The sequence below is a fragment of the Pseudocercospora fijiensis genome (genome assembly GCF_000340215.1).
Source record: "Pseudocercospora fijiensis CIRAD86 unplaced genomic scaffold MYCFIscaffold_14, whole genome shotgun sequence".
Taxonomy (NCBI): Eukaryota; Fungi; Ascomycota; class Dothideomycetes; order Mycosphaerellales; family Mycosphaerellaceae; genus Pseudocercospora; species Pseudocercospora fijiensis.
This window is the reverse complement of record NW_006921545.1, coordinates 417287-434564: the sequence shown is the minus strand read 5'-3', so window position 1 is coordinate 434564 and position 17278 is coordinate 417287. Positions and strand designations below refer to the sequence as shown.

The 17278-nt window shown below is 40.6% G+C and overlaps 1 protein-coding gene across 1 annotated transcript; it reads right to left on the bottom strand.

Annotated features, from left to right (window-relative positions):
- Positions 1–5289: 5289 nt before the first annotated feature.
- On the bottom strand, positions 5290–17265 carry MYCFIDRAFT_180170 (uncharacterized protein; the record flags this gene model as incomplete). Its single annotated transcript, XM_007934105.1, has 12 exons — positions 5290–5314; positions 14939–15138; positions 15165–15253; positions 15284–15385; positions 15415–15479; positions 15579–15613; positions 15642–15705; positions 15727–15734; positions 15766–15893; positions 15928–16686; positions 16710–16740; positions 16762–17265. The coding sequence occupies 12 exons, from the start codon at positions 17263–17265 to the stop codon at positions 5290–5292; spliced, it is 2010 nt and encodes a 669-aa protein (XP_007932296.1).
- Positions 17266–17278: the final 13 nt, after the last annotated feature.

Here is a 17278-nt window from a genome sequence, read left to right as displayed (position 1 = left end):
TAATGCCTATAACTATAAGTATTAGGCTCTTTAACCGTCCTTATTTTTCCCTATTTTCTTTTTTAAAAAATCTAAACTAATATAAATTAACTAGAATGTCTACCTTCTTTTAGTTCTTTAAAAGACCTAGTAGCGTAGCCGGTAGCGTAGCCGGCCTTTTTACTCCTTAGTACTAACGGGATCTTCGAAGACTTCTATTCCGTACGGCTAATAAAGTATACTATACTATATATATATACTTAGAGCCTATTTAGAGCGCGGTATATAGCGCCGTATAATAGCGGCTTCTTTTGTATATAGAAACGCTTATAGACGATACTACGAACATCCTTCCTACTAGAATATCTATCCTACCTAGCACTATCTCGAATATAGACATTCTAGCCTTTAAGGATCTAATCGAGGGCTTTAAAATCCTTATCTATAATCGTAATACGCTTCGCGTAGATAGCTATAAGGTTAACCGCTAAAATAGTATTAGTATAGTTCGAAAAGAGGTAGAAGAGAAATAAATATTTAAAGATACGAACTAGGTAGGCTTCTAAAGCCTCTTAAAGGGCGTCTAGTACGGAGGCTTAGAAGCGAAGGTTTAGTATACAATACTAGGCAATTTTGCGAATAAGTCGTCGGAAAGGAGCTCTATAGAGTAGGCGATTATAGTTCTTCTAATACTTCCGAATCTTACGAAGGGCTACGGCTAAAGAAGGATTAGTAAAAAGATAGTAAGAATGCCGGCTACGCTACCGGCTACGCTACCGGCTACAAATAAGACTTACTTCCTAGGCACTATCGACGCTTTATACGATTATTACTACTAGTAGTAGAAGCGCTAGTCGTCGTCTTACGTAGAGCCTTACCCGCCGTCGTCTTACGTAGAGCCTTACTCGCGACGCCCTTTCTAGTACTAGAGCTAGCGGTAGTAGTAGTAGCCTTTTTACGTTAATATACTATACTCGTTCTACTACTTCCGGTCTTATTACGACCCGTAGAAGTAGTAGCCTTTTTACGTTAATATACTATACTCGTTCTACTACTTCTAGTCTTATTACGACCCGTAGAAGTAGTAGGTCCCTTCTTACAAAGCGTCGTAACTTAGTTAAGTAGACTCGGTATTATAAAAGTCGTCGAATTAAGGAAAAAAGTACGTTACGAAGGTATACGAAGGCGCGCGCGGAGCGAGGGTATTACGGAGGTAGTAGATATAGAGCGTAGAGGTACAGGTATCGATACGAAGGTTAAATATAGCGAGAGAGGTAGTATCGCGGTATCGCTAGGTAATAGAGTAAGCGTCGCGTAAGCCTATACTATAGTAACGTTAGAGCAAGGAAAGAAGGCAAGTACGGCTAAAAAAGGCAGGTACGGCAAACTTTGAAATATAGCCGGTATATATAGCCGGTATAGTAATAGGCGAAAGACTCCTTTTAATAAATAGTCGGCGTAATAATATTATCCTACTATAGTATAGATATTTAATAGTAATTCCCTTACTAGCTATAGTAATCTTATAAGTAACCTAGGCCTATTACTAGGAAATATAAGAAATATTAGGTAGGCTATACTAAATAAGCTAGTTATTTAGTAGGAAAAGGCCTACTACCGTCTCTATATACCGGCTACGAGTGCCGGCTATCGCTCTAAATTCAACTCCGCCCTATCTCGGAGGCTAAGATACCGAGCGGAAACCCTTTAGCTTATATTTACTCGGTTGTCGCGGAGCGCTTATAGGTAAGGTATTAGAAAAGAGTATAAAAAGTACGAGAAGAGTATCCTAGGATAGTGGTAGTAAGTAAATAAGAGTAGTACGCCTAGTTATTTATATAGTACGGTACTCTATACGACTAAGAGCCTATATTATCTCGTACTTCGCTTATAAGACCTCGACTCTACTAATATACTATTAATCTCCTCCTCGGTCGCTATCTTAATTCTTTTTCGAGTTACCGGACTTAGTACGTATCTATCGCTATATAATAGCGCTACGTGTTATAGAGAATTAACTCCGCTATATCTCGAGGGCTAAGGTACCGAGCGGAAATCCTATAGCTTATATTTACTCGGTTATCGCGGAGCGATTATAGGTAAGGTATTAGAAAAGAGTATAAAAAGTACGAGAAGAGTATCCTAGGATATAGGTCGTAAGTAAAAAAGAGTAGTATGCCTAGTTATTTATATAGTACGTTACTCTAAATAACTAAGAGCCTATATTATCTCGTACTTCGCTTATAAGGCCTCGACTCTACTAGTATACTATCGATCTCCTCCTCGGTCGCTAATACGCTATCTTAATTCTTCTTCGAGTTACCGGACTTAGTACGTATCTATTACTATATAATAGCGCTATATATTATAGAGAATCTCTCGTTAAAGTTTCTCTCTAGTAGGCTTACTATCTACTTCGTAGTATAGAGGATTAAAGTACTAATACTAAAGAATCTCCTTATAGTTAGGATACTAGGGCTCCTTAGTACCTTTGTATTTTAGGTCTAAATAGAGACGTATTATAAACGTTCTATCGCCCTTTCGCTTACTATCCGCTAGGTCGCAATATACGAAGAAACTAATCTAAATATAGCTCGTCTCTATAATAGCCGGGTAAATATAGAGCGCTAGGTTTCTACTTCGTACCTTAGATTTAGGGACGGCGTAGAGATAAAATTAGCAATATAGCCGGTATCTATAGCCGGTAAAGGGATACGAAAATAGGCCTCCTCCTAGGTTAATTTAACGACTAAATACAAATTCTAATTAATCCGCTTTAAGCCGACGCCGAATTTTAGCTAGAAACTATATATCTTTATTTTAAAGAGTAACCCGCTTCGTATAGATAGTAAGGAGGTTTAAAAGCTTAAGCTCGGTTACGAGAAATGCTTCCGTAGCTTCCTACAGAGTACTAATTGCCTTAGTCGTAAATCGTATACTAGACCGAAAATCTAATATAATTTCTCGGACGAGTCGCTAGAAGGGAGTCTTAGAGATTAAAAGCTCGGTCCCTCTTTTGTTTTAGAATAGCCGGATTTAGCGAAGGGTAATAGTACCTAGTTTTAAGCGCCGCTTCTTTATCGTCGAGTCCTACCTTATACCCTTTTTTTTTAATAGAAAGATAACTTTTCTTTACGATAGCCTTCGTCCGCCTACTCTTTTTAGCCTTCTCCTATCTAGCTAAAGCCTTCTTATTTTTTAGTACTATTTTCCGAGGAACCCCCTTCCTTCGTATATACTACGGAGAGTATTACTCTTCTAATATCTCGTTCTCGCTACGGTCTCCCTATACTTAGCTTACTTTATCCTTACCCTTTAGGCTCTAAAGGTATCCTTATATACATTTAGGCGACGAGGGTATATCGCGAGGACCTAGAAAATTAATAAGCCTATAATCGTAAAGAGATATTTATACTTCTTACCTTCTAGATTAAATAGTCTTCTATTAAACCGTCTTAGTAGGTTATTGTTAGATTCGTATAAAGGATAGTAGCTTAAGGAAAGGGAGGCGGCCGGCTTAGGGAGGCTCGAAGAGCCGAATCCTTAAGGTATATTTATCTTTAAGAATATAGAGAAAGGGAAGAAGAGGAAGAGCGAATAGAGAATTACAAATAGTCCGTAGGTAAGCGGGTTAGGTTGCTATAGTAACTAGTCTATTTAGGTCCTAGGAATTCAAAATATATTAGGGATATATTCTAGCTATATATACCGGCTATATTACCTTCTACGTAAACGCTTCGTCTCCTTAAAGCTACTCTAAGCCTATATATATTTCCGCTTCTCGACCTAGTATCGCCTTCTATTTCCGCCCTCCTCCTCTTCGTTATCGCTATTCGTTATCGCTAATAAGGAGTTCGCTTAGACTAAATTTCGTATTCTCTTCGCGCTCCTAGGTTCCTTCGATCTTAAGGTTTTCTAATTCCTCGATTAAGTCCTTTAAGTATAATCTTTAGTATCCTACCTTAGCGACTCTAGTAGAGGAGATAGTATTAGAATACTATAATAGATTCGAAGGTAGTAGGCGAGTATATTCGATTAAAGCGGCCGTAGTAACGAGCGATACTAAAAGACCTCTTATAGCCTATACCTACGCTCGGTATAGCGAGGACGTCCCGAGCGAGGGACGCTATCGTTAGAAACCTAGGCTCTAACCGCTACTATATAGCGAGAATATCGTCTCTGAATTCGTCTAGAAGACTAGTAAGATCTAGAGATTATTAGCCCTCTTTCCGAGCCTACGCGTTTAGTACTTATTCGCGCGGCGATAGAGATTAAACTCTTCTTTCTTTACTTTAGTAGTTGCTTCTTCTTTAACCTCTACTTCCTATCTATAAAATAGGTATAATATCGGAGCCTTCTAAACCTTCGTTTTCTTTATAGGAGCTATATTAAGACTAGTTTCTTTCCGACGCTTATAGAATATCTTTTCTAGAATAGTCTAGTAATACTTAGGCTATCTCTCGTCCCCTTTCTATTCCGGCTTCTACTAGTATATATCCTTTTCTACCGGGTTAAGCAAGTACGTAACGCTATAGATATCCCCGAACGACTAAAAGGTAGCACTATAATATTTATATAACTTAGTATAGGAGATATCTATAGCCTTCGTTATAGCTACTTTCTAGGGAACGCTCTTCTTAGCTAGCTTAGCTACGGTCTCGTCGAGCTTATTAAAGAGCTAGTTATAGTACGTAAAGATAAGGTAGATCGTCGGTCCTTAGGTTCTTCTAATCGTAGTAGTAACCTTCGCGTAATACTTACTAATATCGACGAGATACTCTACTTATCGCTACTCGGCGGTAGTAAGCCCGAGCTACTTAATACCTTTAGAACTCTAATAGATCTCGAGAGCGGTATATAAAGTATATTCCCTCGTAACTATATAGGAAGTCGAATCGAACTAGGTCTTTACGTCTTAGGTAAAACGGAGTAGGCGCTAAGGAGGCCGCTTTTACTATCGCTTATTCTATACGATATTCTAGGTATTAGTTTTAGGGCGCTCGATTAGGTTCTTTTAAATAGCCTCGAATCGGTTATATCTCTTTAAGCTCGAGTTCGTATATATTACTAGACGGCGAAGCTAGAGAAAAGGAGTTAGAACTATACTAGGTTACCGGCTATAGGTGCCGGCTACGGATAAAAGTTATACCTTATATAAAACGAGAGCGAGGCTCTCTACCCTCCCGTCGTATTACTATAACGAGTTTCTCGACTTTCGACTTTGCTTTATCCTTATTTAGGATCTTCTATTAGTCGTCGTTTAATAGTACAATTAAAGTATCTTAAAGAGGGCTCGGATCGCGATTTGAACTACACAAGCGAGGCAGGGAAATTTCTACAGGGATTTAACTAGCAACGACGTCGGCTCCGATTTAATAGGGCTAGGGCCATTACTAGGCTCCTCTTTATCGTTATTATCGTACGTATTATCGTACGTATCCGGAATCGTAGCGAGCTTAATATTCCAAATACTAAGCTAGATTATAGACCTTGTAATCTCCTCTACGTGCTCGACCCTATCGATACAATTAGTAATTTTAAAGATATATATAAGTAAATTGTATATATAACGCCTTATATAAAATTCGATTATTACTAGTATTATCCGTAGTAATCGAGATTAGTTTCGTTATTACGCTAACCCTATCTATTATCGCATAGATAAGCTTAGCTATATCCTTACTAGTATAGGAGCCTAGAATTTTAGGGAATCCGATTATAAGTTCCTAGAGTTTCTAATCCGAATTAATAAAGTATAGTATAATCGAGAGGAAGGAGGCTCTTATAGTCCGGCTCAACTAGCTATCGATAGTAATAGCTACTCGGCGAGTATTACGGAGGATCCCCCGAATATCGTCTAACGTAGCCTCTTTATTCTTTTCGAATATAATACGCTAGGTTATTACGCCGAGAAATAAGGGGGGATAGTTTATAGGATATAGGTATATCTTCTATATAGACTCCCTTTTACAGAAGTCTTCCGGAAGACCGTTAGTATTTCGTTTGCTAGTTACTTTAAGTCTTTAGGGGAGAAATCGGTAGCCTTTAATCCTAGAGCTTCCTTAGGCGTAGCCTATAATAATTAGCTAGATCTCTACGGTTAATTAAAGTAGCCGGTAGCTATAGCCGGTAGCTATAGCCGGCATTTTAGAAAACGTACCTCTTTCTAGATCGTTATATCTATATTAACCCTCCTCTCTCTTTAAGATTCCCGATACCGTTTAGAATAGAGATAGTTAGTAGGCGATAAGTTCCTATCCCCTAGTTTCGGATATTTTAAGATTAAACCGTAGAAGTTATAGACAATTACTAGTTAACCTTCAACTCGAGAAGTCGTATAACGGTATAATGCCCCCTCTATAAAGAACTTCTAGAACGTATCCGTTCGCTCCTTACTACCCTATCGTATCGAGTACTTCTAGAGTTTATACTCCTTCGAACGTAAGTATAAAGGGAACTATATCTTATAGACCTATTAATTAAACTGCTCTATATACTCGGGTTTCTAAAGATACGCATAGCTAGTCTTTTCGAATATTTCCGGGTTAATACTCGATATTCTTATATCTCCGAATAACCTTCTACTTAGACTCTATAAAGGTAAGGACTAGGTAGTAGTACCCTATAATAAATTCCTACTACTAGGATTCGGAGAGGATAAATCTAGCCCTAATCGTCGTCTAGGACTTTATAGGCTCGAAAGTAAGTATACGACCTCCTCTAGACGTTATCGTAATCTCGCTCGTATACTAGACTATTTCGACTATCGTCTCGTTATTACCCTTCCTAGTATAGCGCCTAGTATATATATAATATCGGTCGGTATGTTTTAAAGTTTCGTCCGGTAAGGTAAGGACTTAGGAGTAGTAGATATATACTAGTAGCTATAGGGAAACACCCTTTCTTTTATAGTATCGTATCGTTAGGAATAGCTAGGTAGTAAATAGCTAGCTACCTTTTTTTTTTGTTTCCTAGCTACCTAACTACTAGATTTTTTTTCCTAGCTACCCTAGCTAGCCTAACTACTAGAATTTCCTTCCTAGCTACCCTAACTACCTAAATTTTGCCTTCTATACGGCGGCTCTCTCCTACTAACGGAACCGAGCTACTATACCTAACGAATCTAAGCTCGGTTTTAGCCTTTATCTATCCTCTTTCGGTCTAAGATACTCGATAAGTAAATACTTAGGCCGAGTCTAACTACGAAACCTAAGACTAACTAATAGCTCTATTAACTAATCCTAATCCTCGAACTCCTTCCGCTTCTTAGTAAAGACCTTAAAGAGCGCTCGAGCTTCGTTAGATATCTACGGAGTAGTCGAGATAAAGCCGTATCGCTAAAATAGGTAATCTTTTAGAGGCTTATATAGAGATTTAGAGAACTCTAACGCTAACCTATCCTACTAGTAACTTAGATTCCGGATATAAGCCCTCTCTACCTTAGTAAAGATTTTATATAGTAGTAGTACTCTACCCTCGAGAAACGCTTTCTATTTAACTATTAGTATCTACTAGCTACGAACGCTAGGTATATAAACCGAGTATAGAATAATTACCTATACCCCTTCTTCCTTTAGTAACTCTTCTACCGTCCCTAGATACCTAGCCCCGATCGTATTAATCGTAAGCTACTTTGCCTTTATAGACGGAAAGGCTTCGCTCTAATACTAATAAAGAAATTTCTACTCTATATCGAGGATATAAAGACAACTAGTCTCGATTCCAATCCTTACTAGCTTTTCGTAGTAGCTAGGACTATAATTTTCTAGATTAATAGGACTTATACCTTAGCCCTTTACTAGTATCTCGTCTCTTTAACTATACTCGATCTACTTCTAGCGCTTATCGTCTATAGCGTTAGGCCCTAAGACTATATCTATTACTAGATCGACGTATAGTATTACCTCGCTTTTATTAGTCCCTTTATTCGTAGTGTTAAGCTCTTTCGCGGCATCCTAAACTCTAGTATCGTTGTTCTCGGCTATCTAAATATCTCCGTTACTATAGGTCGTATCGATAGAGGTAGCGACTATAGGTCTAAATACTATTAGTTAACGTCTTAAAGAAAAATATATAGGCTATAGCTACTAGCTACGGCCGTTAGCTAGATTAACTTACGCTACTAGAACCTTACACTTAAAAACTAGCCGTAATTCTTCCCTCCTCGTAGCCTTCTCTTACGTTGTCTTTTTATTCTAACCTTTACTTTTTTTTATAGGCGCTAGTTATCGATAGAATGCCTTATTACGCGCCTTTCTTCTTTTATCCTTAGATTTTTTATTCTTATCTATCTTCTCCTTTCTCTCGTAGTCTCGTACGGAATTCTTCTTCGTAGAGTACTCCTCTTTAGTCTTACGCTTTTTTACTAGATACTTAGGCAAAATAAACTCGCAGTCTTTAGTTCTATCTTCTATTTAGCGCGCGGCGCGCTTCTCTCTTACTACTATAAGGAAAGGGGCAGGGACGTATAGTAGTTATTATAGGTATAGGTATAGAGGAAGAAGTTAAGACGTATAAGAATATCGCGAAGCCCTAATTATTGCCGCCTACGTAACGTTATATAGGTAAGCTTTCGCAACTACGGTAACTACGCCCTAGTAACGGTAACTACGCCTTAGTAACGGTAACTACGCCCTAGCAACGGCAATAGAGCGTAGTAAATATAACCTAGTTACTATTATAGCCGGCTATCGTAGCTAGTAGTCGAATAAGAGTATCCTTATAGTAAAACTAATATAGTCTCTAGTTTTAACTAGGAATCTATATAGTTCGAAAAAACTAAACCGGAACTAGGGAGCTAGTTCGCCGCTAAGAAACTTAACTATATACGTTTAGTAGTTCGGAAACCGAACTACTACGGGGTCTATTACTAAGAAACCGATATACGGACTAGTTTGCTAGCTACGTACTAGCTACGGATAAAACCCCGACCTTAAATACGCTAGAATACGTCTAAACAGCCCGGAATATAGGTATAATCGTATAGTATATACAATATAGGGCCCTATCGTACTCTAGGCTCGATCCGAGGTCGTCGTAGTTTAGTTAGATTTTCTTAGAAACTAGTTTAGACTAGCGGGGTAGCAAACTAAACTAGAACTAAGCCGGAGGGGTACCGCTTAGAAACTAAACTATATACGTTTTATAGTTCGCAAACTAAATTACTATAGGGTCTAATACGACCTCTACGCTATACCTACGGGTTAATTAGTCTTTGTTAATAGCGACTTAACGCTAATAGTCTCGTTATAGGTCGACGAACTTATTATACTAGCGAAGATAGAAGCAGAGGTTAAACTATAAAGGACGGCCTTATAAAGAGGTTTAAAATAAAGGATCTAGGTCCTACTAAGTTTATACTAGGCGTATAAATCGAGAGAGAAGCTAAGGGGTCTATACTACTAGATCAAAGGTACTATATTAAAAATACGCTTAGAGAGGAGGGCTTAGATCTAGACGAAATCTTTCGAGTATCGACTCCGGCGAATAGATACGTAAATCTACTACCTATTATAAAGGACGAGGAGGTAGTAGATATCCGGAAATACTAACGACTTATCGGAAAACTAAATTAGACCGTACGAGCTACTAGGCCGGATATATCTTTTCTAACGTAATAACTAAGCTAATCCTCGGTAAATCCGGCTACGAGACGTTACGAAAGAGGTATCTACGGCCCTAGATAACTAGGAAACACTCGGGACTACTATATAAAGTATAGTCCTATCCCTAAGAATGAAAACTATATAAGTACTTTAGTTACTCGTCTACCGGTTATCTATACCGATTCGGACTATATAGTAGACTCGACTAGGAAGTTAACGATAGAATATATATCTCTATGAGCCTACGGATCTATATCTTAGTCTACTATACTATAAAGGTCCGTTACGACTAGTATAAGGAAAGCCGAATACTTAGCGCTATCCTACGCCCTAAAAGAAGCTATTTAGACCCGGAATTTCTTCGAGCAAGTCGTATACCTTATAGAAGACAACTATAAAGAACCTACGACTATCTACGGGGATAATAAGGCGGCTAACGCTTTAGTACGAAATCCGGAATTTTATTCTAGAACGAAATATATCGAGGTAGCGGTATACTACGTATAGGAACTAGTCGAGGACAAACAAGTCGCTATAAAGTATATTCGGACTAAAGACTAACTAGCGAACTTCCTTACTAAATCCCTAATAAAAGGGGAGTTTAAAGAAGACGTAAAGAGAGTCCTAGAGACAAGAACGATTAAGAATAATTAGGACTTAGCTACTTAGTTTACGACTAGATAGCTAAGTAGAGGGAGTATTAGAATACTCGAGAATATACGAGATTAATTAGATATATAAGTAAGAGAAGGAAAAGGGGGCTAAAAGATTGTTTACTTACGGCTTAGTAGTGCCTTATACTTCCTAGCGCTAGGGTATATAACTAGCTAGTAAATCCTTTATTTAAATAGTAAGTAATACTATCGGTTTATAGCTTATCTATAATATTAACTACTAGTATAATTACCGACGAAAGGACCTCTATTAGTAAGATCCTAAAAGTTACTAGTATCGTTATACTATTAAGTAGCTAGCCTAGACCGTACGAGGGTAAACGCCTATTGCCTCTACTATAGAGGAAGAGAACGAAGAAAGCTACTAGAGTAGTAGAGGTTAACTACGTATAGGTTACGAAATAGAATAATACTTATAAATTCGAGTATAAGTCGGGCGAAGTATATAATAATAAATTAACTAATTTAGAAGGTAAGATATAATAAATTAAGCTTTTAGTCTACCGACTAAAGACTAGAAGGGTAGGGTATAGAAGTTATTAACGATAGCGCTTTAGTATCTCTAGGAACGAAAAGTTCTACTAGGCTACTATCCGCGGCTTAGTAGAGTCACACGCCGCTTACTTCGTAAGCGGTCTATACCTATCTGCAAAATAGCCTTAGCAACTAACACCTATCTGTAATAGCATATGTAGACCATTTTATTTAATTATTTAATACTATTACAATGCTATTAGGAAAGCGGAAGTCGAAGAAACACGTACGGAAGGCCGTCTATAAATCCACGGCTACAAACCTTACTAAAGATGCTCGAGTAGCTACTTAGATAGCGGCAATTCGCGAGTTTGAACACATACACTACCGCCTAGTTAACCTACGACGATAGTGTAACGAACACTACTATAATAACATCTATTATCGATTATATCGACGATATAATAGCAATACGAGCCGTACCGACCGTAAATCGTCGCATTCTCGCCTCTTCGAAGCCTAATCTATCGCCCTTGTCGAGTACTATAGATCTCGAGAATTAATAGACCTGTCGCTGCTAACGTTACTTATTCTCGCTACGGCTAAGTTGATATTGAAGCGGTTACTTCCGGAAGGTGAAATACTAGCACTATTAAGTAGTAAGTAGCATAAGAGGTAGATAAAGAAGTATAATATTAAAGAGATTAAAAGGAAGCCTATCGAGTTAGCAAGGAAGGAAGCACACGACCCTTAGTTTATCGGCTCGTAGTTTAATAAGCTATGCGAGTTAATACAGGTCTATAAGATTAGCCTTAAGAACTGCTAGAATATAGATAAGACAGGTTTCCGGATTAGTATTAGAGGCGCCGAATAGGTAGTTACAATAGATCTAAAGAGGCGGTTATAGGCGGCAACTAATACTAATAGGAAGCATATAACCTCGGTAGAAGCAGTAAATGCCTACGGAGCCTTCATTGAGCTAATACTGCTAGTATAAGGCAAGGTCCGTCTTAAACACTAGTTTAACAAGTTGCTAGTACACTATCTTATTAGTGTAACAGATAGTAGCTATTTGAACGACGAGTTTGCCTTCTACTAGATTAAGCACTTCGAGAGGTTAATAAGGCCTACTAATAAAGGCCAATATCGGCTTCTAATAATAGACAACTTTAGAAGCTACGAGTTCTTTAAGTTTATTAACTTCGCTCGGAAACACCGCATTCTAATCTTTACCCTTCTACTATACACCTTATACTTCCTATAGCTACTAGATATAGTCTTATTCTAGGTCTATAAGCACTACTACCGCTAGGCAGTAATACAATACACTAGGCTCGGCACAGGCGAATTTAGGGTAACTTAGTTTATAGACGCTATTAACACTATCCGGCGGAAGACCTTTAAAAGCGACAATATTCGCTCGGCCTTCCGGAAGACTAGAATTGCCCCTATAAGCGCTTAACGAGCGCTCGACTTCCTCCGAGACGAGTACGGCACGTATACAGTCGCCTATACAAAGCGTAAAATTAACGAGAAGGCGGACCTCTTAGTATAGGACCTAGATAGGCTCTGCGAGGCCTACGAAACAGGCAAGCTGTTCGAGGTCTTATACCTACTAGATTTGCCGCCTCTAGTAGATACAAGCCTATTTAATCTAGCCTTAACTATCCGCACTACAAAGCGACAGGTTAACGCACTTAACGAGCGATTAAACAGGCATAGACCGCCATCGTTACTAATACAAGGTCTTCTCGAAGGCGTAACGTCTTCGGTGCTATTCTATACTAATACTAGAGTACAAGCCCTTTACGACCTCTTAGAGATAGAGATAGCTGCTAAGGTACGCAAGGTACGGAAAGCTAACACCGGCAAACAGTAGAAGATTAGAATAGCCTATGCTTATAAGGTCTAGTCGCGGATAGCTTACCGCGAGTTGTTAGCTATTAAGAAGGCTTAGAAGTTAGTTAATAGCAAGGCGGCGAAGACAAGGAAGCAGTAGAAGGTCTATTGTAAGCGCTAGCGGAAGATAATCGGCACTATAGTAACTAGAAGAGGCCGTAATAAGGATAAGAAGAAGCCCCTTCTTAGGCGTACCTTATAGTTACTACTTGAGCTATTTCTACCGTTGCTTCTAGGTAGTGTCTATAAGACCGGACCGCTTACTAGTTATTATAAACAAGGTCCGATTAAGAAGGTCTTCTAACCTAAGAGGCGCGAGTTGAGGCTAGTTAAATATAGCGCTAGTGCTAGCCGCTATTTGCCTAACAACTTAGAAGACAAGGCTCTATTAAAAGTGTTTAAATTAGCCAATTTAATAGGTAGCAACGAGTCTATTAGTAATCTATATCCTCACTTCGCTACTACTATACCTTCGAAGCTACTACGCCGGAAGAAGGCCGCTCGGTTTAGACTAGTAGATACGTTGCTATTAGACCAACGAGTATTGCTAGAAGATAGCAATTAGGCTTAGTTATCTACAAAGGACAAGGGTATAGAAGAAGCTACTTTTAATAGAAGTTGTCGCTATAGCTAGTAGTTGTCCTTCTTCGAGAACAACGACTCGCTAATTAGTATAGAAGTAGACGACCGAGCGCTATCTAATAAGGAAGACTTATTAGACTCGTAGCACTACAGGTCCTTATTTCTATTAAGAATAAGGCTAAAGGACCTTGCCTTGCTTACTAAGGAGATATAGAGGCAACGCACGGCCGAAGACCTTGTTAAAGAAGAGTCTAATAGCGATAATAAGGTGTTGTATATACAGTCTGTAGGTCTTAGCTCTTAGTCGCAGCTATACGAGATAGAAGGGGAGATAGGGTTAGGTTAGGTACTAGATCTATTACTCGAGGAGGATACGGAGCTGCCGGAAGTGTTAGATAATAATTGATAGGCCTTATAACCACGTTATTTGATGCTTCTTAACATATAGATACACTACTAGAACGAGCTAATCTCTCGTGTTAGCACAGGAAGTAGAAAGTAGTAGATTTATGCCTGCTACGCCCGCTAAAGCCGCATATACCGACTTTCTACGCATCTACTAAACACTAGCTATATTAACACTATATAGATATATACGATACACAGTCTCAATCTACTTACTCCGGGCTTTTATATAATATAAAAATCATATGTATACGATATGTGGTTGTCTTATAAATAGGGGGTAAAGGGTCGACTCGGTAGGCTATAAAGCCGACCTAAAAGCGACTTCATACTACTATATAATAACACCCTTACTATATATAATTATAGAACGCTCTAGCACCGTTAGAATAACCTAGAATCGGGCAGATACCAAGATAACTATGTAAAATAACTGCCTACACGATCTGTAGGCATTTTGCAGATAGGTGTTAGTTCTAGGGCTAGTTTTACAGATAGGTATAGACTACTTACGGAGTGAGCGGCGTTTGCCTCTAATTCAGCTACGGATATAGCTTAAGGCTCCGGTAGAGGTCTAAAGTCGGGAGTCCTTACTAAGTTATATATAAACGGTATCTATAATAGCTAGTTACTAATATATAGGAAGTAGATATTTCGGTAGATACTATTTTACTAGAAAAGGCGAGAAGTAATATAATTATCGATAAAAGATATAGGTAGAAGCTTACTGCCTAGTCGATATCTAGTATTAAGTAACTTAGTCCTAGAGGTAATTTAAGAGAAAGAAAGTTCCTATCTCTACACTAAAAAAGGCTCTTAGGCCTTAAAGAATCGGATAAGGCTACCCTACTACGCTCTTATATACGAATAAAGCGAGGATTTTACGAGCATTCTAGACCTCGTTATATCTAGACTATAGTTCTAAGGCTATTAGTTGCTATTAAACATTTTTACGCGCCTAATAATCTTACCGGAGTACTAGAATTAGTTTAGTAAAAGCAGATAGTAACCTCGTAGTAACGCTATCGGTATACTTATCTTCTCCTAAAGTAGGCGTACGTTAAAGTCTATAAGTCTTATTAGTTATTGTCCTAGGTATCGCGATACTAGAGCTAGATACTTGTTCTCGTAGTCTTTAGGTGCCGACTTTAGCAACTTATAGCTTTTATCGAGGTAGTAGTATCGATATATAGACATGCACGTTCCCTGCACTACTAAGTATTCTTACTTGTTACTAGACAGACAAGCACCTACAGTCTTCGCAATTTGTAAGAGGTTGTTCTCTACGGCTTCTCAGATAACAAGACCTAAGGAGGTCACTTCGAACATTGTTCCGCAACTATTATAACGTCGTCGGAGCTCATTAGGTTCACGGTTTCCTCTACGTACAGTCGGGCACGAGGCGCACTTCCTAGCAATCTCGAATTTTTGCGAATGTAAGATAGCGGAGTGATCACTGCTGTGTGCATCACTCCCGAGTCCTTGTGTCTAATGCTCGGACGTGCCAGGCCTGGAAAATTCTAGCGACTGACAGTTGCATACTCACTGCTGTTTGGTCTCTAAACGGGATTGAGGTCCCGACAGCAGCGGCACACTGCCACTCACTGTCTCCATACCACACATAAGCTGTCGTCTCTGAGGACGACGACCGAAAATCGTATGCACTTTCTCCTACCGGGTATTTGCGTGAAAGTATTTGCGTGGAACAGAACTGGTATGAAAGCTGGTTGCGAAGCTCTATACTCTGTAAGCCGGCAGTGGAGAGAACTGTCGTGGAACAATACCTCCAATTTCACCGTCACATTGCCTAGCTTTGTGCATCGAGACAAGGCCGTGGGAAGGGTTGTCGGGGGATTGACGACTCAAATGCTGCATTCATCGTAAAGTCAAGTATTTTCGCTAGCTCTGGCCGGGTGTAGTACATAGGCGTGAACGCATTCGAGCCTATTATTAGCTCGACGTCAGCGAGTTGATCTGGTCACAATCTCTTCCCCTCTCACAATCTCCCGGTTCATTCGGTCACGGTCTCTTGCCCTTCCACAATGGCTTTGTTCATTTGTTCACAATCCTTTGCCAACCCACATTCTCTGGGTTCATTTGATTACAACGTATCGCCCTCAGTCATCCTCTCCGTCATCCTTCAAAACCCCAGACACAACATCCACGGCTTGCCTCAACTCCTTCAGCACCAAACCCAGAGGCCCGCTCTCAATGTTCTGACCAATGCTTCCCAAAAGCTGCTCAAAGTGGTGGTGGTCGGGCGTGTTAGCTTGGTCTTTGATCTGCTTGAACAGGAGAATTTCATCTACTTGGTGGTAGATGAGACGACGAAGGAGGGAAGCGAATGGGGTCGAGGCGGGTTTGGAGGGCGGGGAGAAGGGAAGAGAGCGGGAGGAAGAAGCGGCCGCCCATGTCGTCTGCGTGTTTGCTTTGATTCGTGAGACTGTTCGTGACGGGAGTTTCTTCGAGCTGTTGGCCCTGGACCTCTTTGCCGCCAATGTCCGGTTCGAGCTGCTGAAGCTGGAGCTCTTTGTTTATTGTGTCTTCATCAAGCTGGCGGGTATGCGATTCATCGTTACAGATGTTCTGTGCGAGCTGTACATACTGCGACTCTTTCTTGCTTATGAGTTTGTCAGCATCCTGGGTACGATGACTCTTGCTGGCAATGTCCTTTTCAAGCTTCTCGGTATGGCGACTCTTTTCGGCGATGTCTTTCTGGAGCTTCTCGAGCTTCTCGGCAGCGCGACGGTTCCTGTTGACGATGTCTTTCTCGAGCTTCTCGGCAGCGCGACGGTTTCTGTTGACGATTTCTTTGTCGAGCTTCTCGGCGGCGCGACGATTCTTGTCGGCGATGTCGTTCGCGAGGCTCTCGGCATGACGATTCTTGTTGGTGATGTGTCTCTCGAGATCTTTGATACGCCGGACTTTGGCGTCAACCTGGTCGTCAAGCTCTGCAATGCGAGTCTCAAGAGATCGCAGACGACGCTGCCCCTCGTCCACCTGGCCTTGGACTTCTTCACAGAAGTAACGCAGTTGATCGGCCAGTTTCTCCGGTTCTTCTTGGAGCGCTGACTAATCCCGCTGCCAAGACTCCTGCTGAGGTTCGAGCGAAACGCGGGCAGCTTCGAGTCGCGTTATTCCACCGAGGCGATACTGCTACCATCGGCATCGTCATTCATTCTGGCATCTTCGCCAACGCCATTCACGCCGGGACTCCCAACACCGCTACCGCCACCCGCGCTCTTTCTGCCGCCGCCCCCACGGCCGTTCTCTCCACCGCTGTCGGTATCAGCTTCACGAGTGCCACCTCTCATGAGCCCGTCCATCTCTGGCGAAGATGGGGTCTGCTCTGCACCCGCGCCCGCGAGGAACTGATCCGCAGCCTCGTCGATGAGTGTCTTATCGAAGGCCACCCGATGCCTACGCTCAATGGCGCCAGGCAAGTTCCCGTGGCGACGCGCCTGCTCATCGCGCTGTCCTGGGCCTGCGGCATTGTCAAAAAGCGCGATACCATACAACGCATTCAGGACGCTTTGGGTCAAAAAGATGGGGAGGATCGCGCTGTTCATGAACTCCGCGAGCGCCTTGCGATTGCAGGGAGCAGGTGGTTTGCGAGCGCGCAGAGCCATTCTGGAGAGCAGCCACATGTGCTGCAGGTAA